The 25,599-nt window shown below is 42.2% G+C and overlaps 1 protein-coding gene across 1 annotated transcript in view; it reads right to left on the bottom strand.

Annotated features, from left to right (window-relative positions):
- The window catches only part of LOC124593912 (extracellular serine/threonine protein CG31145-like), a 324,714-nt gene that overhangs the window by 54,764 nt on the left and 244,351 nt on the right, over positions 1–25,599 (bottom strand). The window contains exon 7 of the mRNA XM_047132262.1: positions 19,882–19,974. Within this exon, the coding sequence (XP_046988218.1) occupies positions 19,882–19,974 (93 nt within the window). The remainder of the gene's footprint in view (positions 1–19,881; positions 19,975–25,599) is intronic.

The following is a 25,599-nucleotide window of genomic DNA, read 5'->3' as shown; positions in this document are numbered from 1 at the left end:
CACCGTGAATTCATTGTCCCAGGAAGGGGAAACTTTATTGACACATTCCTGGGGTCAGATACATCACATGATCACACTGAAAGAACCACAGGCACATAGACACAGGCAACAGAGCATGCACAATGTCGGCACTAGTACAGTGTATATCCACCTTTCGCAGTAATGCAGGCTGCTATTCTCCCATGGAGACGATCGTAGAGATGCTGGATGTAGTCCTGTGGAACGGCTTGCCATGCCATTTCCACCTGGCGCCTCAGTTGGACCAGCGTTCGTGCTGGACGTGCAGACCGCGTGAGACGACGCTTCATCCAGTCCCAAACATGCTCAATGGGGGACAGATCCGGAGATCTTGCTGGCCAGGGTAGTTGACTTACACCTTCTAGAGCACGTTGGGTGGCACGGGATACATGCGGACGTGCATTGTCCTGTTGGAACAGCAAGTTCCCTTGCCGGTCTAGGAATGGTAGAACGATGGGTTCGATGACGGTTTGGATGTACCGTGCACTATTCAGTGTCCTCTCGACGATCACCAGTGGTGTACGGCCAGTGTAGGAGATCGCTCCCCACACCATGATGCCGGGTGTTGGCCCTGTGTGCCTCGGTCGTATGCAGTCCTGATTGTGGCGCTCACCTGCACGGCACCAAACACGCATACGACCATCATTGGCACCAAGGCAGAAGCGACTCTCATCGCTGAAGACGACACGTCTCCATTCGTCCCTCCATTCACGCCTGTCGCGACACCACTGGAGGCGGGCTGCACGATGTTGGGGCGTGAGCGGAAGACGGCCTAACGGTGTGCGGGACCGTAGCCCAGCTTCATGGAGACGGTTGCGAATGGTCCTCGCCGATACCCCAGGAGCAACAGTGTCCCTAATTTGCTGGGAAGTGGCGGTGCGGTCCCCTACGGCACTGCGTAGGATCCTACGGTCTTGGCGTGCATCCGTGCGTCGCTGCGGTCCGGTCCCAGGTCGACGGGCACGTGCACCTTTCGCCGACCACTGGCAACAACATCGATGTACTGTGGAGACCTCACGCACCACGTGTTGAGCAATTCGGCGGTACGTCCACCCGGCCTCCCGCATGTCCACTATACGCCCTCGCTCAAAGTCCGTCAACTGCACATACGGTTCATGTCCACGCTGTCGCGGCATGCTACCAGTGTTAAAGACTGCGATGGAGCTCCGTATGCCACGGCAAACTGGCTGACACTGACGGCGGCGGTGCACAAATGCTGCGCAGCTAGCGCCATTTGACGGCCAACACCGCGGTTCCTGGTGTGTCCGCTGTGCCGTGCGTGTGATCATTGCTTGTACAGCCCTCTCGCAGTGTCCGGAGCAAGTATGGTGGGTCTGACACACCGGTGTCAATGTGTTCTTTTTTCCATTTCCAGGAGTGTATAACTATCGATCATAGTATGTCAAAGATAAAAACTTCTCATCTGTTCTGTAGCTCCACTGTCCACATGTCGCTGAGTTTCATAGCTTCTTCTTTTCTGTTAAAATTATCACCCTACTTATATATTTCGATGGCTTCTCTACATAGCCGTGGATAATAGTTCGTCATAGTAGATAAAACTTCAGTTTCCGAAAATTTCACTACGTGATCACCCGACTGAAGAGCATGTTCCGCCACGGCTGACTTGTCCGATTTCCCTAGTCGGCAAAGACTTTTATGTTCCTTCAACCGTGTATTCACACTTCTCTTTGTAGTTCCGATGTAGACCGTACCACATGTACACGGAATCTTGTATATACCACTTGCAGACAGAGGGGGACTTTTATCATTAACGGAACGAAGTGCTTGGCCTACTTCCTTAGTTGGTCTGAAAATCGGTCGAATGTTATGTTTCCTTAGAATCTTGCCGATTTGATACGTTTTGATGAAGGATAGAGAAACCGTGTTCTTCCATCGCTGTGTCCTATCCTTGTCCTTAGACCTCCTGTTATTCGGTCGCAAAACTCTATTTATTTCCTTATTAGAGTACCCATTATTCTCAAAAGCCAGCTTTAGATGTTTTAACTCGGCGTCCAGGTATTCCGGCCCAGAAATCCTTTTAGCTCTGTCCACTAGACTTCTAATTACACCTCTTTTCTGTTGTGGATGATGATTGGAATCCTTATGCAAGTATCTGTCGGTATGTGTAACCTTCCGAAAGACTTTACGTTTGAAGCTGCCATAGAAATATATAAACATTGAGATAATTTTAACAGAAAAGAAGAAGGGACATATGGACAGTGGAGCTACAGAATCAATGAGAATTTTTTATCTTTGACGTACTATGATCGACAGTTATATTTTATCCTTGACAAGGTTTCTCTCTGCTATCACGTGAAATCCAGACCACGCCCACTTTCCACGGTATTTAGGCCGTTCTTCGACGTCCGATTCGGCACAACCAGGAGCACCTTCGAAGATTTCCAACGTAGCTTTGCATAAAACGTCAGGGATAGAAGAGTTCCATGGACCAGGGCCATACAACCCGGAAGAATTCTCGGCAACCGTGGAGTATGTTAAAACATTCGAGTATTCCGACAATCAAATGCTTATACTGTTGCTAGACCTGGCAATATTCATACATAGACCTACATGACTATTCTACAATTCACAATTAAGTGCTTAGTTGAGGGTTCCTACAACGACTTTCAGATTATGTCTCGACCATTCCACTATTGAACAGCACGTGGTGAAAAGTAAACATCTGAATCTTTCCGTGCAAGCCCTTATTTTACCACGGTCATTTCTAACTATGCACGTGACAGTCAACTAAATACAGTGCAAGAAAAAAAAGAAACGATGCACCACGAAGGAATTCTCCGAGTGGGAAGAAAATCGGTAGATGTGATGACGTACATGCACAGACAAACAAATGATTACAATTTAAGAAAAATTAGATGATTTATTTAGGAGATGAAGCTTCACAAGTTGAGCAAGTCAAAACACGTTGGTCCACCTCTTGGCTCTTATACAAGCAGTTGTTCCGCTTGGTATCCATTGATACAGTTGTTGATGTCCTACGGGGTGACATCGTGCCAAATTCTGTCAAAATGGCGCGTTAGATCACCAAAATCCCGAGGCGATTGCAGGGCACTGTCCATAATGCTCAAAACGTTCTCAACTGCAGCGAGATCCGGCGACTTTGCTGGACAAGGTAGGGTTTGGCAAGCACGCAGACAAGCAATAGATACCCTTGTCGTGTGCAGGCGGGTATTATCTTGCTGTACTGTAATCCCAGGATGGCTTGCCACGAAGTGCAACAAAACGGTGCATATTATATCGTTCCGCTGTGCTGTAAGGGTGCCTTAGATGACAACCAAGCGGATTCTGCTATGAAATGAAATGGCATCCGAGATCATGACTCCTGGTTGTCGGGTCATATGGTGGGCGACAGTCAGGCTGGCAACCCACAGCTGTCCGAGGCACCTGCAGGCACGTCTTCGCTGCTCGTCGGGGCTCAATTTGAAGCGGGGCTGAAGACAATTCCACTCTGGTCAACGAGTTCTCAGCATTATGACGATGTAACGCGCCAGTTGGACAGAATGTGGCACGATATCCCTCAGGGGCTCTTTATTCTCATGAAGTGCTGAGTGCTATTGACAAGGGATTTCAGATCGATTCCGTATTCCTGGATTTCCGGAAGGCTTTTGACACTGTAGCACACAAGCGGCTCGTAGTAAAATTGCGTGCTTACGGAATATCGTCTCAGTTATGTGACTGGATCTGCGATTTCCTGTCAGAGAGGTCACAGTTCGTAGTAATTGACGGAAAGTCATCGAGTAAAACAGAAGTGATTTCAGGCGTTCCCTAAGGTAGTGTTATAGGCCCTTTGCTGTTCCTTATCTATATAAACGATTTGGGAGACAATCTGAGCAGCCGTTTTAGGTTGTTTGCAGATGACGCTGTCGTTTATGGACTAATAAAGTCATCAGAAGATCAAAACAAACAGCAAAAAGATTTAAAAAAATATCTTAATGGTGCGAAAAGTGGCAGTTGACCCTAAATAACGAGAAGTATGAGGTCATCCACATGAGTGCTAAAAGGAACTCGTTAAACTTCGGTTACACGATAAATCAGTCTAATCTAAAAGGCGTAAATTCAACTAAATACCTAGGTATTACAATTACGAACAACTTAAATTCGAAAGCACACATAGAAAATGTTTCGGGGGAGGCTAACCAAAGGCTGCGTTTTATTGGCAGGACACTTAGAAAATGTAACAGACCTACCAAGGAGACTGCCTACACTACGCTTGTCCGTCCTCTTTTAAAATACTGCTGCGCGGTGTGGGATCCTTACCAGATAGGACTGACGGAGTACATCGAAAAAGTTCAAAGAAAGGCAGTACGTTTTGTATTATCGCGAAATATGGCAGAGAGTGTCACAGAAATGATACAGGGTTTGGGATGGGCATCATTAAAAGAAAGGCGTTTTTCGCTGCGACGGAATCCTCTCACGAAATTCCAATCACCAACTTTCTCCTCCAAATTCGAAAATATTTAGTTGACACCGACTTACATAGGGAGGAACGATCACCAAGATAAAATAAGGGAAATAAGAGCTCGTGCGGAAAGATATAGGTGTTCATTCTTTCCACGCGCTATACGAGATTGGAATAATAGAAAATTGTGAAGGTGGTTCGATGAACCCTCTGCCAGCACTTAAATGTGATTTGCAGAGTATCCGTGTAGATGTAGATGTAGATGCAGGAGGACATCTAGCAACTTCATCAATCAATACCAAACCGAATAACTGCTTGCATAAGGGCCAGAGGTGGACCAACGCGTTATTGATTTGCTCAATTTGTGAAGCTCTTTCTCTTGAATAAATCATCCAGTTTTACTGAAATTTTGATCATTTGTTTGTCTATACGTATACATCACATTCGGATAATATCATCGTGGTGCGTCGGTTTTTTTTGTTTTTTTTGTTACTGTGTTTTTCGAGTGCGGAGGAGAAAGAAACACGCCTATGCTTTAATGATTACCATCCCTGTTCATGTATCATATCCGTGACAATCTCTACCCTACTGCACGATATTACAAAACTAGCTGCCCTCCTTTGAGCTTTTTCGATGACCTCCGTCAATCCTATCTGGTAAGGATCCCTACCACGCCTTAATACTCCAGGATTTATAGGCGTAGTGTAGGTTTCTCTTTTGTAGATTTGTTGCATCTTCTAAAGGGTTCTGCCAATAAAAAGCAGTCTTTGGTTTGCCTTCCACACCAAATTTTCTGTGCGATGGTTCATTTTGTAAATCCTGGGTATTTAGTATAATCAGCAATGTTTAAATTGATTTATCATGTAAGCGAAAGTGAACAAAACCTTTTTAGTATCCATGGGGAGGACCTCACTTTTTTTTAGTGTTTAGGATAAACTGCCACATTTTGGACCATATACATGTATTGTTTAAATAATTTAGCAATTCATTTTTTATCTTCTGACGATTTTACCAGACTGTAAACGAGAGCATCATCTTTAAACAGTCTAAGGGAGCTACTCAATCGTCTACACAGATTAAGATCAGCAGAGAGCGTATAATGCTTTCTTGGTAAATCGCAGATATCACATCTGTTTCAATCGATGACTTCCCATTAATTACTACGAATTTTGACCCTTTTCACAGGAAATCACGAATCACTGCTATTATAAGCCCTTACACGGTTAATGTGTGTTGTATAGATTATTATCAAGATAAATCTCATTTTGTATGGCTTGCACTGCCGCTGAGGATTTTTTGAAGGTTAATACCATGGTCCCATGGGGATTGTAAACATTTTGTCAAAATTAAAAATTTATTAACATCCGCTCCAGGCTTGTTTCGGCTTTTAGGCGGTTGTCAAGGGGTACTCGCATACGGATGAGAGTCAACAACATTTCTGCACTGAAATTTTTTTCATTTTGGCGCACGTATGGGTAAACAGTAATGTAACAAAATCTCATTCTGGAAACAGAAATGTACGTTGGTGGACATATGGGTCATTAATAATGTCGACATTGTCAACCGTGTATATTTAAACAATCTGACAAATGAAGTAAATAGGACATGCCGCGTGTGTCAGCCCTGGTGCTGATGTTTACTAACCAAGTCAAGAGCATTGATGTGCAAGTACAACTTGATAATGCCTTAAAAGACGGAAACCGGCCTGTAGAGGATGTTCTGACAAAATATTTACAGCCCCGATGGAACAATGATATTTAACGCCGTATAATTTTGAGGAATCTGAATTCTACAACACTGACGTATGTTTATTAAGACAATATGAATGTGTTTAGCAAAAGGATACTGCCTTGAGCAGATATAATTTTCATCCTCTTGGGCCACTCCTTCTACTCCACTGAAATGCATCTTCAGAGAACCCGCAATTTTTTTGCTTTAGGTTTTTACATAATATTAGCACTTTAATACTATAATGTTTCATAGCATTAAGTCATTTTATTATGCTGCACTTTGGAAAGTTTACATTCTTTATTTCTTTTCACATTCCAAGGACCCTTCTCCACGGAATCCAGAGAATACGACTAATGTAGTTTGCTGTAAGAGCCAGAAGTGTGTAGTCGATGAATGGTTTGTCTGACAGGATTAACAGATGTGTAAGACCGGAAGTTTCTTGCGTACGTGACTGTATGTTAAACTGTCAAAATACTTCGTAACCAAGCTCTAAAAAATGTATCTCATAGTAAGGAACTGTTTTGTAGGCTTAAATTCCATCGTCAGATGACAATTCTCAGTCTTAAGTTCATCAGCGTAGTCTCCACGACTAAAAGGACGCTAGATCTGCAATTAGACTCTTACACTGTTTTGTTATCCTAGTGCATTCTGCATCTGAATTTTACACTTTCCAGCTTACATTCGCAACATTTATTGCCTGCGTACGCAAGACCATGTTGACTTTGTGAGGGATTTAAGACAATAATCCATTCTGAGTCTCATGTCGGTTCTCCTTTTCTCTCCTACATATCCATTTCTTAATTTATTCACGGAGTAGTCACTAATTATTAGACAGTTTATTCAGTTATTTGCTTGTTCCGTGTATCAACTTGTGGCTGTTTGCTGCGGCAAGGGACGTATCATTAAGTTCACACGTATTGTTCGGTTTCTCAGCTTAATGCTCTTCAGTTATATTACTGGATTTATACTTTATTATTATTCTACAATAAAATTTTATATAAAACCATGTACAGGTCTTAACTACTCAGAAATACATCTGTGGAATACTAAGAGTTGGTCAAGCAGAAATGATGTACTTATTTTTAAAGACGTTTTAGTTATCTGACAGCACTGATAATTTACAACGGTGGTGATCAAATAGTTCTGTTGCGTCTTACGTTTCTCCATTCTGCAGCGGAGTAAAGTTGAGGCGTCGATAGTAGGCGCAATTTTTGCTCTGATGTTATATTTACAAACGATAATCTCATTTTCAAATTGTGACTGGTTCGAGTGTGGGTACCGGATGTCGTGCTTTTTGCGCATACCTGTGCAATGACTACTTCGTATCTAATCTTCGTACATCCATATTTAAACTGGATTTAAACTGGATGAAGGTGGGACACAGCTGGTATAATTTTTATTAAAAATTAAATTCCTCCAGCTGCACTTAAGATTTTATATTTACTTCGCTACTAGTTTCGACGTTGCGTCAACGCCATCTTCAGGCCCGTGCACTTTGATGAAATCAGTGGTGTGTGGCTCAGTATAGCAGTCCGCGGTGAGACCAACATGTGCTCCACATGGATGACGGGCAGTAACTGAGTTATTGCCCACCGTTCTGGTCTCACCGCGGACTGCTAGACTGAGCCACACACAACTGATTTCATCAAAGTGTACGGGCCTGAAGATGGCGTTGACAACGTCGAAACTATTAGTGAAGTAAATATAAAATCTTAAGTACAGCTGGAGGAATTTCATTTTTAACAAAAGTTATACCAGCTGTGTCCCACCTTCATCCAGTTTAAATATGGATGTACGAAGATTAGATACGAAGTAGTCATTGCACAAGTATGTGCAAAAAGCACGACGTAAATAAAAAATAAAAAACTTCGTATCTATGTCTGCAACAGTCCCAGAACGTAATTTCAAATTCTAATCAATATACACATCTTTGAATTTTGAATACACTGCTGGAAAAAAAAAACTTTGTGCTCCTGAGAAGACGACGTCGATTTTGACCTATGACGGCATATGCCACCTGAAGGATAGAAGATGTACTGATAATGGTTTCAACGTCGTCCGCTAACAGATAGCTTAGTGGCATAGCTACCAGATCGCCATCTATGTCTACCCTTTAGTAGGGTATGCTCATAGTCAAAAGGCTCAGTGTGGTGCAAACGTGTGAAACTAGCAGGCAACCGTGCCACAGAGACGCACTCATGCTTCCTACAACCAACCGAGCAAGTTTGAAAGGGATCAAATTGTGGCCTTCCGAGTGACAGGGCCGTTCATTCAGAGAACTTCCACAGAAGTTGGACGGGCTGCGTCAATTGTGCAACGATGCTGGTATCAGCAGTCACATGAACATTCCCACACCCGAAGACGAGGTTGTGGACGTCCACGCAGCATAGACGCCCGCCAGGATCGTCGTACTGTAAGGGCAGCAGTGGCAGATCGTACAGCTACCACAGCACGGATAAGACGGCTTGTGAGCCCAGACGTGTCAACGCGAACTGTTGTGAACCGGTTGTTAACAGTGATACTACGGGCATGCACGCCTCTAGCCCATCTTCCACTCACGCCAAACATCGAGGTGCACGGCTCGACTGGTGCCGTCAGAGGATTAATTGGACGACTGAATGGCGTGCGAAGGTGATCAGCGATGAAAGCAGGTTCTGCCTGCACGAAAGTAATGGTCGTTTGCGCGTACCACGTAGGCATGGAGAGCGCTGTCTCTTAGATTGCATACGTCCAAGACACACTGGCCCCACCACATGGTCTGGGTTGCGATAAGCTACAACTCTCGTTCACCTTTGGCGTTTTTGGAGGGGGTGCTAACCAGCGCTGGATACCTACAGAATGTTATTAGACCCGTTCTTTAGTTGTTCTTGCAACAGGAAGGTGATGCATTGTTCCAAAAGGACAGTGTTCTCCCACACCATGCCCGTGAAACTCAACGTGCTCTGGAAGACGTGCAGCAACTTCTCTGGCCAGCATGACCTCCGCCCTTAATCTACCACGTGTGGGATATGATGGGATGAGAAGTGACTCGTGCGACTCGTCAATAAACAAATTTTATAGAACCTAGTGAACAGGTTAAGCAGGCGTGACATAGCGTATCCCAGGACAGTATTCCCCATCTGTAAAGTGGAATGCGTGCCAGAACCAGCAGCTGTATTTCTGCCTGGCGGAGGCTACACGACGTACCAATATTGATGTTTCAGTACGGGTCGACAGCTGGTATCTCAGAACCGCTTGGGCAATTTATCTGTAAACGTAGTTACTTCATGTATGCCATGTGCACTGTTGTAAAAATAAATCTTGAATAAATTGGCTTGGTTCAAATGGCTCTGAGCACTGTGAGACTTAACATCTGAGGTCATCAGTCCCCTAGAACTTAGAACTACTTAAACCTACCTAACCTAAGGACATCACACACATCCACACCCGAGGCAGTATTCGAACCTGCGACCGTAGCGGGCGCGCGGTTCCAGACTGAAGCACCTAGAACCGCACGGCCACCGCGGCCGGCTGAGTGCATTGGAAATCCCTAGAAGGGTGTACTAATTTTTTCCGAAAAGTATTCAGTTTATGTAATTTCTTTCTATCTGTCTCAATTTTTATTGATGATCATAAACCGTACTGTTTACAGAATTAAAATCTGACTGATCATTAACTGTGAATGAATGAATAATTTATTTTATATGTTATTCCTTCTGTTGTTGCTGGCCGGGGTGGCCGAGCGGTTCTAGGCGTTACAGTCTTGAACCGCGTGACCGCTACGGTCGCAGGTTCGAATCCTGTCTCGGGCATGGATGTGTGCGATGTCCTTAGTTTAGTGTACTCAACGACGAACCTGAGTGCACGAATGGCAAAACGTAATTTTTTTCGGATGAATCCAGGTTCTGTTTACAGCATCTCGATGGTCGCATCCGTGTTTGGCGACATCGCGGTGAACGCACATTAGAAGCGTGTATTCGTCATCGCCATACTGGCGTATCACCCGGCGTGATGGTAAGGGGTGCCACTGGTTACACGTCTCGGTCACCTCTTGTTCGCATTGACGGCACTTTGAAAAGTTGACGTTATATTTCAGATGTGTTACGACCCGTGGCTCTACCCTTATTCGATCTCTGCGAAACCTTACATTTCAGCAGGATAATGCAGGACCGCATGTTGCAGGTCCTGTACAGGCCTTTCTGGATACAGAAAATGTTCGACTGCTGCCCTGGCCAGCACATTCTCCAGATCTTTCACCAATTGAAAACGTCTGGTCAATGGTGGCCGAGCAACTGGCTCGTCACAATACGCCAGTCACTACTCTTGATGAACTGTGGAGTCGTGTTGACGTTGCATGGGCAGCTGTATATGTACACGCCATTCAAGCTCTGTTTGACTCAATGCCCAGGCGTATTAATGCCGTTGTTACGGCCAGAGGTGGTAGTTCTGTGTACTGATTTCTCATGGTCTATGCGCCCAAATTGCGTGAAAATGTAATCACATGTCAGTTCTAGTTTAATATATTTGTCCAATGAATACCCGTTTATCATATGCATTTCTTCTTGGTGTAGCAATTTTAATGGCCAGTAGTGTAATGAAATTTGTGAAATAAGGCAAGAAACAGTGTTTGGTTAGTTAATTTACAATGTTTCCCCAAGAACCCGCAGTTGATTGTATTAAAAAGTCAAGTGTTTCTTTACCGGAAATGCTGTAGAGATAACCAAACGCTTCCACGCATCGTGTCATTTGTTCCGTGGTTTTGGCTCGGTCTCAGCTTGGAGATGTTCGTTTCTGCCACAGTCTCAAATTTTCCTGTGATTTTCTCTTGTTGAGCAGATTTAAGTAAACACAGATTTATCCGACTGGCTATGTCTTTGTGCCTTGTCATGTTTTACCGCAGTACGAAATATGCCCCAGCGATTACGAAAGCCATCATAGCGTTCGTCTCGCAGATGCGCTCTCCAAAGCAAGTTTCGGAGGAGTGAAATTATTTAGGCTCCAGTCGTACTGGAGGGGGATAAACTTGGCAGCCCCTTACAGAGTAATCTCGCCCTCGCAAACTTCTGCAGAACATCTCGTAAAGACCCCGTCTTATCGAGTGACATTAGGCGCTTGCATTCCGTTCGCGGAACATCCTACAAGGATCAACTGTTAGGATTACACAAAGAGGAAGGAAACACTGTACTCGGAAAGTAAACAAAATCTTGTGGATACATCAATTTTACAACAATAGTGAAAAGTTTTTCTGCTTTTCTTTTACATCACCGATGCCAGGCTCCAAGTAACGCTTAGAGAATCCCCAGAAAGAGATTTTTAAAAAAATTGAAAGTACTCACTTTCAAATTCCCAAGTAAGTACAACTACACTGCTAACCGGGTCTCGATCGTGGAAAGATGCCTGTCATGGTCAGGACTCTTACCCACTGAACTATCCAGGATCGACTAGCGATGCATCTTCATTGCTTCAATCGCCAGTACCATTCTACCATTTTTCGAAATTTCACAGAAGCTTCCTTTGGGAAACTGGGAAATAAGTACTTGCAAATTAAAACTCTGCAGGAGTGCTCTGAGTTGTGACTTGATAGCTCAGCCGGTAATAGTAACGTTACCGAAAAGGTAAGGGTCCAGTTTGTCAGTCACAGGTACGCCGTTTTCTCCGTCCAGAAGTTTCAGAACGCACCACACACTACTGCGGAGTGAAAAATTGGTTTAGGATCAGTCTTGGTGTCAAACCCATTATCTTTTATCCTATCGTAACATTCTGAGCTTTTGAAACCTATTACAACTGTCGTGTTGAACACTGTAAGCTTCCTATTATAACCTACGTTATTAACTTTTGAAGATCTTCATCAACATTAATATCTTACAAGACTTCCACGTACGACGGCGAATCGTAATTTGGGATACCTACAAAATGAAGTGTGTGAGCACCGCATACTACTGCTGTTTCTTTCTGAGTGCTGAGTTACCCCAGGAAACAATTCCATAATACATCGTTACGTGAAAAGATGCAACATTTTAGGAGGTCGATTCACTTGTTTCCAAGGCTAACAATCACACGAAGAGGAAAAACAGCTGAACTTAATTGTCTGAGTAGCTCAGTAATTCATTTCTTCCAGTTCAAGTTTTGGTTAAATTGTACACCCAAAAATATGGAGCATTGAAGCCTTTTTACTGATTTCTGTACGTGTCCTTCAACAGTTGTTGGTATGACTATTTTCTGTGCAGAAATGAATACAGCGTGTTTTCTCAAGATTGAGTAACATTATTAGCAATATCTTCTGCTGCTTTCTCTCCAGTGGGATTAATTATAACACTAATATAGTCTGCAGGGAGTGCCAATTCTGCTTGATTATGGTTAAGTGGAAGATCATTCTCATATATCGGGCGTTTCTCCCAGGCATTTTCTCTAGTGTTTCGGCACATATTTGTAATTTAGTTTTTTAGATGTATAGCTTGAGTCAGCTACTGATCACGATTTTATGCGACGCCCAATGTCGACGTAAAATATCGATTTGTTTCCCATTATAAGAAAAACTGTTTTTTGAAGAGGAATTTTACGAGCGTATTCGATAGGGTGGTCCCATATCAGTCTAGTACGATATTCGTTTTATCGATCTGTGTTAACACGAAGGGCAAAACACGAGGAACAAGCAGTACTCCAACAGCGATTGAATAGCGCTGCTACATGGCCGTAGCAGTCAGCTCGGGCCAGGGCGGTGCTGGAGTTCTTCGTGTTTTACCCTTCCTGTTAACACAGATCGATAAAACATTAGAGTAATTTGGGACCACTCAGTCGAATGGGCGCTTAAAATTCCGCTTTAAGAACCGTGTTGTTCGTAACGGGAAACAAACTGATGCTCTCCAGCGCCACTGGGCTTCACATTGAAAGATGTAAAGATGTGACGGACAGTGTTTGTCTGGGCTGATTCCAGCTACACACTGCAAAACCGAATAAGAATTATCTGCCGAAACATCAGAGAAAATGCGCCTGACGACACATAGGAGAGACACCTCGTGTAAGGAATATGAGAGGATTCAAAATTGAACGCTGTGCAAGTTCCTTCGTGATTTCTCCCCAGTCACTGGAATTTTCTGTACAATAACATTGTCTACACAGTCAAACGCTTTGTTCATATCACAGAAGATACCAACTGGCGATATTTTGTTACTTAAGGCTTTTAACATTTGGCGAATAAATTCCTCTATTGTAGCACCGCTGAATGGAGTTGGAAACGATTTAATATTGGATTTCACCTATCCTTCTTGCTAAGTTCAAGGACGTCGAGCAGTACTCGAGAAGGTACGAACGAGGGATTTATACGAACCTCTTCCATTACTGAACTACATTTTCATGGGATAAGTACATTTTTGTATATGAGCATTCAATTTCAAATATCCCCTAGAGCATATGTTTAGTAAATGTTTGTTTCCGATGATCTGCCATCTTAATTTCACTCTTTATAGTCGCTTGATCTAGTGCAAAATTTAAAGTGCAACTTTTCACTGTTTAATCTCGTGAACTGAACCTGGACTGCTCTGGTTTATTGTCTGTAGCTTAGTGAGTGTATGTATTATTGTGTTGAACAGTGCAAGCGGTGTAATTACATAACGCTGTTTAACTGTATTTTAATTAACTTCAGCCGAATTAATCAGAAAACGTAAAACTGTATTTTAAATAAGCAGTCTTTTGAAACTGTGTTTTGCGCTGTACAATGCTTTAATATGTGACGTCATGATACGCAGCTTGCAGTTCAGACACACAAAACGAACAGAATAATGATGCGTCATAATTGAAAACTTAATTTTGAAAGAACCAAAAAAGTTTCTACAAAAATGCCCTGTGAATTTACGTATGCAGACTGAATAGATAGGATTCCGAACACTGAATAATACACAAGCAAATGTAACACTGCACTGTGAGAATAAAACTGTCTGCTTAAGAAATGTAGTCTGAACTGAACCTCCAGTACAACGAAAAACCAGCCACAATTGCAAATTTCACTTTTTTTTGTTCACTCGATGACTAGTTTCGGTCCGGGACCCATTTTCAAATCATCGCCACAGACAGTCAAATTCGTAATTCCGGAAATGGAAAACCATGTGAGAAACTGATGAAGATTTCTCATATCTCCAGCCGGGTGGTAGCGTTGATATCTCGCGACGTTTCGGGAAGTGTCATACTTCCCGAAACGTCGCGAGATATCAACGCTACCACCCGACTGGAGACCCGAGAAATCTTCATCAATAGTTTACGCCGGGAAAGCCTACAGTCACATGCGAAAAACGTGCAAACGAACAGTTACAGCTCATATATGTCCTCCGTAACGGGAAACAAACCAATGCTTTCCATCAGCACTGGGCTTCGCATGCTATATGCGCTGTAATTGTTCGCTTGCACATTTTTAAGATGCTTTTTGCATTTTCGGAAATTGCAATTTGACTATCTCTTACCATGATTTGAAAATAGGTCGCCGCGCGAAACTATTCATCTAGTGAAAAGAAATTGAAATTTTGCAACTTTGGCTGGTTTTTCGTTACACTGATAAACAGAAGTTGCTGAACTACAACTATTCCGCAATGCTCGAAATTCGTGAATTGAACCTTTCCTATATTGAACCTGGTCATCATTTTGGAAAGCAAAGCTACACCTCTGGCCATTAAAATTGCTACACCACGAAGATGACGTGCTACAGAAGCGAAATTTAACGACAGTAATAAGATGCTGTGATATGCAAATGATTAGCTTTTCAGAGCATTCACACAAGGTTGGCGCCGACGGCGAAACCTACAACGTGCTGACATGAGGAAAGTTTCCACCCGATTTCTCATACACAAACAGAAGTTGACCAGCTTTGCCTGGTGAAACGTTGTTGTGATGCCTCGTGTAAGGAGGAGGAATGAGTACCATCACGTTCCCGACTTTGAGAAAGGTGGGATTGTAGCCTATCGCTTTTGCGGTTTATCGTATCGCGACATTCCTGCTCGCGTTGGTCGAGATCCAATGACTGTTAGCAGAATATGGAATAGGTGGGTTCATGAGGGTAATACGGAACGCCGTGCTGGATCCCAACGGCCTCGTATCACTAGCAGTCGGGATGACAGGCATCTTATCCGCATGGCTGTAACGGATCGTGCAGCCACGTCTTGATCCCTGAGTCAACAGATGGGGACGTTTGCAAGACAATAACCATCTGCACGAACAGTTCGACGACGTTTGCAGCAGCATGGACTATCAGCTCGGAGACCATGGGTGCGGTTATCCTTGACGCTGCATCACAGACAGGAGCGCCTGCGATGGTGTACTCAACGACGAACCTGGATGCACGAATGGCAAAAAGTCATTTTTTCGGATGAATCGAGGTTCTGTTTACAGCATCATGATGGCCGCACATTGGGAGCGTGTATTCGTCATCGCCATACTGGCGTATCACCTGTCGTGATGGTATGGAGTGCCATTGGTTACACGTCTCGGTCACCTCTCGTTCTCATTGACAGCACTTTGAACAGTGGACGTTACATTTCAGATGTGTTACGATCCGTGGATCTACCCTTCATTCGATCCCTGCGAAACGCTACATTTCAACAGGATAATGCACCATCGCATGTAGCAGGTCCTGTACGGGCCTTTCTGAATACAGAAAATGTTCGACTGCTGCCCTGGCCAGCACATTCTCCAGACCTCTCACCAATTGAAAACGTCTGGTCAATGGTGGCCGAGCAACTGGCTCGTCACAATACGCCAGTCACTACTCTTTATGAACTGTGGTATCGTGTTGATTCTGCATGGGCAGCTGTACCTGTACACGCCATCCAAGCTCTGTTTGACTCAATGCCCAGGCGTATCAAGGCGGTTATTACGGCCAGAGGTGGTTGTTGTGGGTACTGATTTCTCAGAATCTATGCACCCACTGCGTGAAAATGTAATCACATGTCAGTTCTAGTGTAATATATTTGTCCAATGAATACACGTTTATCATCTGCATTTCTTCTTGGTGTAGCAATTTCAATGGCCAGTAGTGTAACTGTGAGTGATCTATGTTGACTGTAATGCAAAACTGACCCTAGCTAACTTTTATGGCTTTCTTATGGTACAGGAAACTCGGTACTGATCGTAGTGATGAACATAAAAAAATACAGCGCAGCAGCAAGCAATCTACATATAAGAAAAGCCTTGCGCAAGTGCAATGCAGGAACGGTCACTTTTTCTAAAGAGGTCATGTCTGAGCTTTATCCACTGTGTTGCACAGAAAGCAATGTGCCAACACACCCACACACACACACACACACACACACACACACACACATAAGAGCAGAAAATAAAGCTCGTTTGGAGACGATGGTAGAATTTATACTTGCTAAACGATTCCAAGAAAACAGATTTTTAAAAACTATATTATAAGAATGAACTTATTCTCTGACTAACACAATGATCTTTACAAAAAAATTATTTTTTTATAACAAATATTTCTCTGCACCTAAATTAGTTTTGAATTGGTGAAGGAGTAGTAAATCTATAACCTCTCAGTGCATGCCACCTGCACTGATAACTTTGTTTACTCAGGTGTGAACAATGAAACTGACTAAACCAAACCAACAAAGAAAAAAAAAGTCCACTAGAACTTTATGTTATTCAAAAACATCGTAACCACACGCAAGGCAGCAACAACATTATCTTATATACTCACTTGTCAAATTAATCTTTAGCAAATCATATTCCAAAATTCTTCATCCTCTACATCTTTATATCTGTACTCCGCACGCTATTTCAGACTGCTCACTAGCATTTCAGACCGCTCAGTAGCGTAGCCAACACCCTGCCCTCTCACTAGCTTGTCTTAGAAATCCGTGGCAGAGACAATACTACTTGCAACCAAAGATCACAATGGTTGTACTCAGAACCTCTGGGCGTAACACATCAACTACTGAAAACTACTGTTTGAAAAATATTTAGCGTACACCTACGAAATATGACACTTCTAATCTCTACATGTAAAAGGCAATATACTGACTGACTCACCATCGCCCAGTACAAACCGCTAAGGATACAAACTTGAAATTTGGAGAAGACTTGGACCTTATATTGTAAGTCGTTTAAGAATGAATTTTTCGAAATGGGGTGAAATAGGGGATGAAGAGATTTTTCTGAAAAATGTCGCAATTAAGGAAAACCTACGAAAACTGGTATTTGGTTTCTCGGTCATAAATAAAGAAATACGTGTCTCACTGTTCTTGGAAGTTGAACCAGTAAGGGTGTCAAATAGGGTTAGACTGATTCACTGATTCATCATCGTCCATCCCAAACTGCTGAGGATAGAAGTTAGGAGATGGCGTGGATCTTATATTGCAGGTATCGTTTAAGAAGAGATTCTCCGGAATTCCACACCTAAGGCAGTGAAACAGGGGATGAACGGCTTTTTGAAAGTATTTCGCTATTAAGGGAACTTTGAAGCTAGGATTACGAAGACTGGTATTTGGCTTCTCAGTCAGAAAAAGAAAAAAAAGGGGTTTCAGCATTTTTGGAAATTCAACCATTAAGGGGATAAAGCAGTGGTTGAACGTTTTTTCGGAACTAAATAATTACTTAAGAACTATTAAAGTGTTTTTGAGGCTACATCAATAACAAATGGTACATGACTTCTCGGTCAGAAATTAAAAAAAATACGTGTTATAGTGCTTCTGGAAATTCAACCCCTAAGGGAGCGCAGTAGGGGATAAAAAAATTTAAGAAAATATTTCGTTATATTAGAAAAAAGGTTAAGGCTAAATTTATGAAAACTGGTATTTCATTTCTCGGTTAGATATAAAGAAAAATCCGTTAGAGAGTGAAAGTTGCTATGGAAATATCCCCATAAGCACGCAAATGGCATGATTAAGAAAAACCTTAGACTCCAGCTACCAGGATCGCTTTTTGTTCAGAAGTGCATTCGAAAAAGACCATGTTTTTATGGCCTTCAGTAGCGTGAAGAGCTTAGAAGGTGTTGCAACTTGTGAACAACATAAAAATTCGATGAAGTAAAAACAAGAAAGAAAAAAAAAAAAGAATTTCTGCGGGCCATACAGTCTACGCGAGCGAAGCAGTGGGCCCTAAGCTAGTGAAAATATGAAGGTCACATCACTTTTCTCGAATATCAAAAATAAACTAGAAACGTTACGCTAGTATCGAGTGCTTTAACTCCACTCATTTCTCCTTCAGAGTTTCCCTCCAAAAAATATAGCATAATCACCTTTCTACTCAAAATGAAACGACTTTCGGTCACTTGCCTTTTGTGAGCTATGCTCTTTTCTACTGTGTTATAGAGAAGTGCATGGCGATCCTACTTGTGGTACCCCTCTGCTTCTGTCATAGTTGACAAGCAGTGAGGCGGGCCCTAAGCGTATTGGGGAGCTCTGTTGGCAAGAGAATTGCCCATGGAAAGACTGGGTTCCGAGATCGAGGGCCATTCTGGTACACAGTTCTGGTCCCTCTGGAAGTTTCTCAGCAGCCTGGAATCCGGAATAGACTAAGTGATTAACTCTAGGAATTGAATCGTCAACTTTGTACGCCGCCGTAACTGTGCAGTCAGCACTTCGGGCTTCCATATTGATGTCCCGGGTTGTTCCCGGCACAGGCAGGGACTTCTCCTTGGTGGGAAGACTGTACGGGTGCACTCAGCCTCTTTAGGTCAGAAGAGGAACTACTTCGATCAGAAGTAGTGGACCCGAGGTCTGGAAAGCTAGAAACGGTTAGGAGACAAGTGTACTGACTGCGACCCTATCCTGCACTAACGCCGCAAATGACTTTTTCCGAAAAAAGTTTTAGCCATCTGTTCAAGTTCGCTCTTTACACACGTCTCTGACTTCTACATCTCGAGTATCTTTCTATTTAGAGAAAGAAATCCGCCAGTATGTCGCTCATTTTTAATACTTAGTAAGTTATTATTGTCAATCCTGTTAAACTTCTGTTGTTTATTCTTTGTGAATGTCAAACCCGAACACTATGCAACATGACACTTTTGTCAAGTTTTTAAGGAACATTCAGTAGTACTGGAAGTGAAATACATTATTGACAGTAGGGCGGAGGTCTGACATGTTTGGCAGCGAGTGTAAGATACTGCCATCTGCAGAGCTAGAGAAAATATAGCATTAACTTTTTTTACGAGTCTTTCTCGATCCTAGTGTCGCATGACCTTCGTTGCAATGACTTCAATACGCTGCTCCCTCGGGCAGATGCGATTAAACTACTACCGTCTGGTCGCAAGAAACTCGTTATCTGCTGAAGAATTAATTTAAAGTTAATAGAAGATTTCTGAAATGAGTTTTTACGGAGCAATTTAGCATCTTGACGATTACTTTACCCGTATCCCTTCATTTATTAAAACTGAAATGTTCCAGTCTGAATGTGCACGATTAAGAGCCGAAAATGAAATTCTCGTTTAAGCCAACAAGATTAAAAAAAGGTATGCAGGCGTGCATTGTATGGGAATGGGATAGCGGGGTAACGGGCGAGGAAAGATAATACTGGTACCACTCGCTACGGAAGTCCGGCCGCATATCGTATATTAATTTCTGGAGTACAGATGTAAAGGTTCATTACAGATCTGGCTCGTTCTTGTTTTTTGTTCGTGGCATTTATGCAAGTTGTGTATGAAGTAAGCTTTCTCTTATCCGTTAGAGTCATCTTTCTGTGGGGAATACCGTGGGCATTTCCAGCTCTAGGATGGATGTATCTCGTGTGTTGTGCACGAAGCTTACCTGTCCAGGTGGAAGGAGGCGATCTCTGCCGTGTGCCGCTCGAAGTCTGTGAAGTAGAAGTGATTGGGCAGTGTCTGCTGGTCCCGAGGAAACCTGCAACATAGTGCCGAAAGTCTTGAAAACCAGGCGGCCGAGTTAGGGCATATGTGCGCGGTTAACGCTATTGAAATTGAGACATACGTCTTTAGTAATTACCGTGACAACACAGCTACAACAGATAGGTAATTTAATTCTAGTTACTGGCATTCAAAAAGAAGTTACATGTTCCGTTAATAATTTACATTATCTGATCATAAGTGTCAGGACACCTGTTAGTGGACAATAATACGGAATGTCTCTACCTTTCGCCTTTAAGACGGCGTTAACTCTGCCTGCAACATGTAGGGAAGCAGCCTACTCACGCCTTATAAAATTCACATCAGTCTTTCCATTGTGTGCCAACCAGTCCGCTGTAACTTAGCTCTGACGTCATAAATGTTGCGCAATACTTTAAAAATCGAGTAAATAACCTGAAACGTTTCTAGCATGTCAGGAGTAATACTAAATCAATATGTGTCGAATATCAGTTCAATAACTTTAACCATTTTCGAAATTTGGACGTTTTTATGTAAAAATCATTGGCGCAACAGAAAAGAGCTAGAAACTTAAAAATTTATAATTAGATTCCTTTTGCATAATAATTTAGTAGAAACAGTATTCTGGATCTCACAAATTAAAATTTTAGCTGAAATTCATGATTTTCTGGTTTTTATCTTAAAAATTAAGGAAGCAAGATAGATTAAGTAGGCGAATAAATAAAGCTAGGACGTTTAAATTTAAGTAGAAGGGAGATCCGCTATAATCATAAAGATGTGAGAAGTTTCAACTGAACAACTATAAAACTATAGCGATAGCGTATCTCAAAAGGGCAAGTTCAGAGCTCGTCTACTGCGTATAGTGTAATTAAATTAATTATCTCGCCCAAAATATTTGACTTAGCAACATCAGACTTTTATTATGATTACTTACCTGTGTGCTGATTGCACATTTAAATTAAGAGCTTCATCGGCCATAAGCAAAGGAAGCAATGATTTATTCGATAACTTAAAGTGGTGCATTACTAGCCCAGCGGCTAGTCGGGAGAGCAGATTTGATCAGGCGTTCCCTTAGCCGTCCGCACCGCGGCTTTATATGTAAGAACGATGCGCGAGAAGGAAGGCCCCAGTTCTCTCCAGGCGCTGATTAGCGCACCACCTGTGCCGGGAGTCGCGTCGCATCGGTATCGGTGATATAAACAACCTCGGATGCAGTAATAAGTTACTCGGGATACGCATAACCATGAAATCGTTTTCGAGTGAAGTGTTAATTTTGGGATGACTTTAATGATCTATCTTTAGTTTGCGTATGTCGTATTTTCACCTGCCGCCCTGGACAGACATTCTACCATTATTAGCGTGGCGTTTGATGAACATTACCATCAAATTATGGCGAGCATTCATTTAAACATTTAATTTGAACAGTTATAGATACATCAGCACATTAGACTCTGAACTGCTCTGGTAGTTGGATTGTGTGGATTCCTTTTGGTCTGTGATTTTCAGAATATATGAACATTTTAGAGAGAATGGTTTTTGATTATGAATCCCAGACAATCTCCTAATTCCTCAGAGCTATAAATGTATTTCTCAGATGAAGTGGGCACTAGGAATTCTAATTTCAGGCTTCACGTTTTGCTAATCACTTTCTGGTTGCCAATATTGTAGTTAGAGAGCCAGTGTTGAGAATGGCAAACAACAGCATTAAATAAATAGAAAACACATTTATTCTATTATTCCACCCACCGCCCCACATATGGTGCATCGGCCGGGAAAGAAACTGAGTAAAAGTGAAAGTGATTTTTAAATATTCGGATTCGGGAGTGAAATGCGACATGCAACTGAGTAATAGAACAGTGATAGTGCTACGTGTGCATGTGGACGACGCAAATGGATTAACAACTCATCTGGATTGACGGAGCTGGCACTGAGTCTAGCGGCGCTGCCGGCATCGCGAGAAGCTAGTTTCGCCTCATCGCAGTCATCCGCCGGAGCAACCAGAGCTGCGCCTGCAGTTGCGGGCCACGTAAACACACAGCAGCCGTCGAAGTGCCGTCTGCAGTTCAACGCGCCGCGTCGCATCAGTAATCCTGGTACGCCACGTCGGCAACGCCATACTCGTGCAGAAGGAACTAAGTTAAGCGAAAAGCTGTTTAAATTTTTACTAACCTGCACTAAAAGACTGTCGGCGATGGAACCGCCAGAAGAAACTGAGGTTAAACTTAAATCAGAAACTATGTCTGTTGAGGGAACTGTAAATTCAGACAACGGTTCAAGTGTAAATATGCACGAAAATAGTAATGTTAAAGTGAAATATGAAGTATTGTCTCCTGAAAGTAGTGTGAAAAGGGGCAATGATTCAATAATAGAGACCCCTGTAGTAAAGCAGAAATCAGAAATTGTTAATTTATTGGATGATAGTTTATCTGATGAGTTAAAAACGAAACAGTCATCAGAGGTGGTAGAGTTTAAAAAGGATAAGCTAGATATGACTGGTCAATCAGATGTTTCAGTTCGTTTTGATGATTCTGGTATTGGAACTAATTTTTCGTCACCTGAGTGTGATAAAAAACCAGCTAGTGAGAAACCCAAAGATACTGGGGCTATTGATTTAAATGTTATATTACAAGCAATAGCTACCAGTAATGCTAAAATGACAGCTGAATTAAAGTCTGAAATAACTGAGGTCAAAAGCAGTAATGCTGAATTAAAGTATGAGATTGTGGCCAGCCAAACTAATTTTAATAAACGATTGGAGGTAATGGACAATACCTTCAAGGCTGGTTGCAATAAGTTGAAAGAGGATCTGGACAATTTGAATTACAAAATTGATTACAATCATGGGGATATTAAGAAAAAGGTTGCTCAACAATTTTCTGAAATGTATAAAACAGTAAAATCCGAAGTTGCTGAGGTTCGCAAAGACTTCCAAATGGAAGATGCGAAGCTGGAGCACAAGTTAACAGAAAAGATCGAGGCGGAATCTGAACTGTGCTCAGATAGGTTTAAAGATGTTAATATAAAAGTAAACATATGTCAAGCAGAAGTAGATGCAATCAAAACTGGTACTACTCATATTGTGCAAAGAGTAGATAATGTTGAAATGAGAGTAGAAAATATTAGTACTAACATTACTAACATTGAGAGTAAAGTAGCTTCAGTAACTTCTGGTAATGGTAGTATACAACAAGTTGTAGCTGCAAACACCGCATTTATCGGATGTCGGCAGTTCTCGCGGTTCGATCCAGGTAATAATATCCACCCGCTAGATTTCTGGAACGATTTTGAAGATGTGATTCCACCAACTTGGTCTGAACGAGAGAAAATCTCATTTATTAGAAGCCATTTAGCAGGTGACGCCATGCGTTGGTCAGCTGATGTTATGTTGAAGTGTAAAACATTAGCAGAGTTTAAAACAGCTTTCATTAATGAGTATTGGTCTAGCAATAAGCAAAATGAAGTGTTGAGAGAATTTTGGAGTGGAAAACGCTTCGATGCAGGCAAGGAATCTATTAAAGAGTTTGCTAGGTCATGGATTTCACGTTTGTCACATTTGGCGGAAAAGCTGAAACCTGAAATGATAATACCAGGTCTTGAAGCCAAACTGCCATGGTATTGGCAAACTAGTATTATATCTGCCCCTAGAGACAATCTTGATCGTTTCATTGAGTATTTGGTACGTGTAGAGTGTGTTGCTGCCAATGAGGAGGAAGCACGTAATAACAGAAATGGTAATAACACTAATAGTAATTTTAAGAACGAGCAGAATGGCAATGTAAACATCAGAACAGTAGGTGTTCGCCATCCTAAGAGAGGTAGGAATTGCAGAAATAATTATCAGAACCAACAATGGCATCCAAATGATAGTAATTTTGTTCCAAACAAAACTATGCAGGTAAACAACAGTGCGTAAAGCAATGCTGTGCCAGTAAACTATAATGGAAATAAAGGAAACAGTAGTAGGCCGAGGGAGGAAAACTAGTTCCCGTCTATGAGGACACTGGCGCTCACCAGGCGGTTACTTTTCCTAAGCCAGTAATTACAGTAATTGGTAAGATAGATCAGAATACTCAGACTGAACATGTGGATGAGGTGTCGGTAGCATCTAAGGATACAGCAGAAATATTAGATCACTCACAGTATTTAATAGATACCATGTTAGAGACGCTTTCTAAGTGGGAAGAGAAAGAGAAGGCGCAGCAGTGTAACGGTAGGGAAGACCTACAAAATACTGAATTGTCAGGTGAAGAAGCAGAAGAAATTCATGCTTATATTTACGATAAGGATGATGTGCCCTTATCTAAAGTGCCTGTGCAGGATGTTGATACTGTACTAATAGATTTAGGACAGGAGGTAAGCGAGAATGTAGAGGATAGCCTGTTGTGGGTCGATGAACCCAGTAGCTGTGACCAGTTGTCACTCGAGAAGGAACCCGACGATAATAGTGAAAGTGGTTTAGCTGTAACTAGTGTTATGCCCGGTCTGGAGGCGCAGAATCGCTCAGACTACAGTAATTTGGGTCATGTTCAGCAAACTAGATGTAATGAAGTCGTGCAGTGTTTCGATCTAAAATTAATAGACCGACTGGTAAAGGCAGCTGAAATGTAATTCAGGAAACCCCTACACACTTTAACCTAAATGTAATGAAGACAGGTGTCGATCACTTTAGTTGGAGACAAATCCAAAAGGAACTATTGGATGAGTTTGAGGAACCACCTGTACAACCTAGAACAAGCCACCCTATAATAATAGTGAATATGTTGGGTATCAATGTACGTTGTCTCTTAGACAGTGGAAGTGAGGTGAGTGCGATATCTCAGTCCTTTGATGCTTTACCTGGTAAAGACAAGCTTACAGTAATGAGGGTATCAGGACTAAGAATAATTGGTGCTACTGGCAAGGTGTCAAAAACGGTAAAGCAAGAAGCTTTACTGCCCTTTGATATTAATGGTAATTTAATTGATCATCCATGCTTAATTGTAAACAGTCTCGGTATTGAGGTTTTAATTGGCATAGATTTCTTGTCGAAATATCAAAGTGTTGCCGATAACCGGAGAAATTACGGTACCTTTTATTGATAAACATGTAGTAACTAATGATGAAACTTGGGAGCTGCCTATACGAGTTCTGAAAAATAGGAGATATTGGGACGAAGGTGTTAATCTTAGTAAATGTAAGCTAAACACAGAAGAAGAAGAAGCAATTATTTTGGACAAAATAGAAGCTAAATTGCAGGAAATCGATAAAATTTCAGCTAATCAAAAGGAAGAACCGAGACAGGTTTTAAAAAGGCATCATAAGGTATTTTCAAAGAAGTTAAGGGCTAGGGCAAATATAAGAAAAAGAGCATTGGAAAGGAAGAAGCGCCATGACGCAAAAGCAGTACCCACCAGCTTTGAAATAGGTCAGTTAGTCCTTGTCAAAACCAAGGAAAAATCAAAGAAAATAAATGCAGAAACAAAGAAATTCATGTTCGTATATCAAGGACCTTTCAGGATCATAGGAAAACCACATGCCAATGCATATAGGCTAGAGTACCCTAAGAGTAAAAAGCTATTAGGTCTCAGGAACGTGATCGACCTAAAGAAGTTCATAGGTAGTGAATGATTTTTGTATGGAGGAGGTTGTTCTGTAACCTCTACAC

Source organism: Schistocerca americana, chromosome 2, assembly GCF_021461395.2.
Source record: "Schistocerca americana isolate TAMUIC-IGC-003095 chromosome 2, iqSchAmer2.1, whole genome shotgun sequence".
NCBI classification, from domain to species: domain Eukaryota; kingdom Metazoa; phylum Arthropoda; class Insecta; order Orthoptera; family Acrididae; genus Schistocerca; species Schistocerca americana.
The sequence above is the reverse complement of the archived record's forward strand: the minus strand, read 5'-3'. Positions and strand labels throughout refer to the sequence as shown.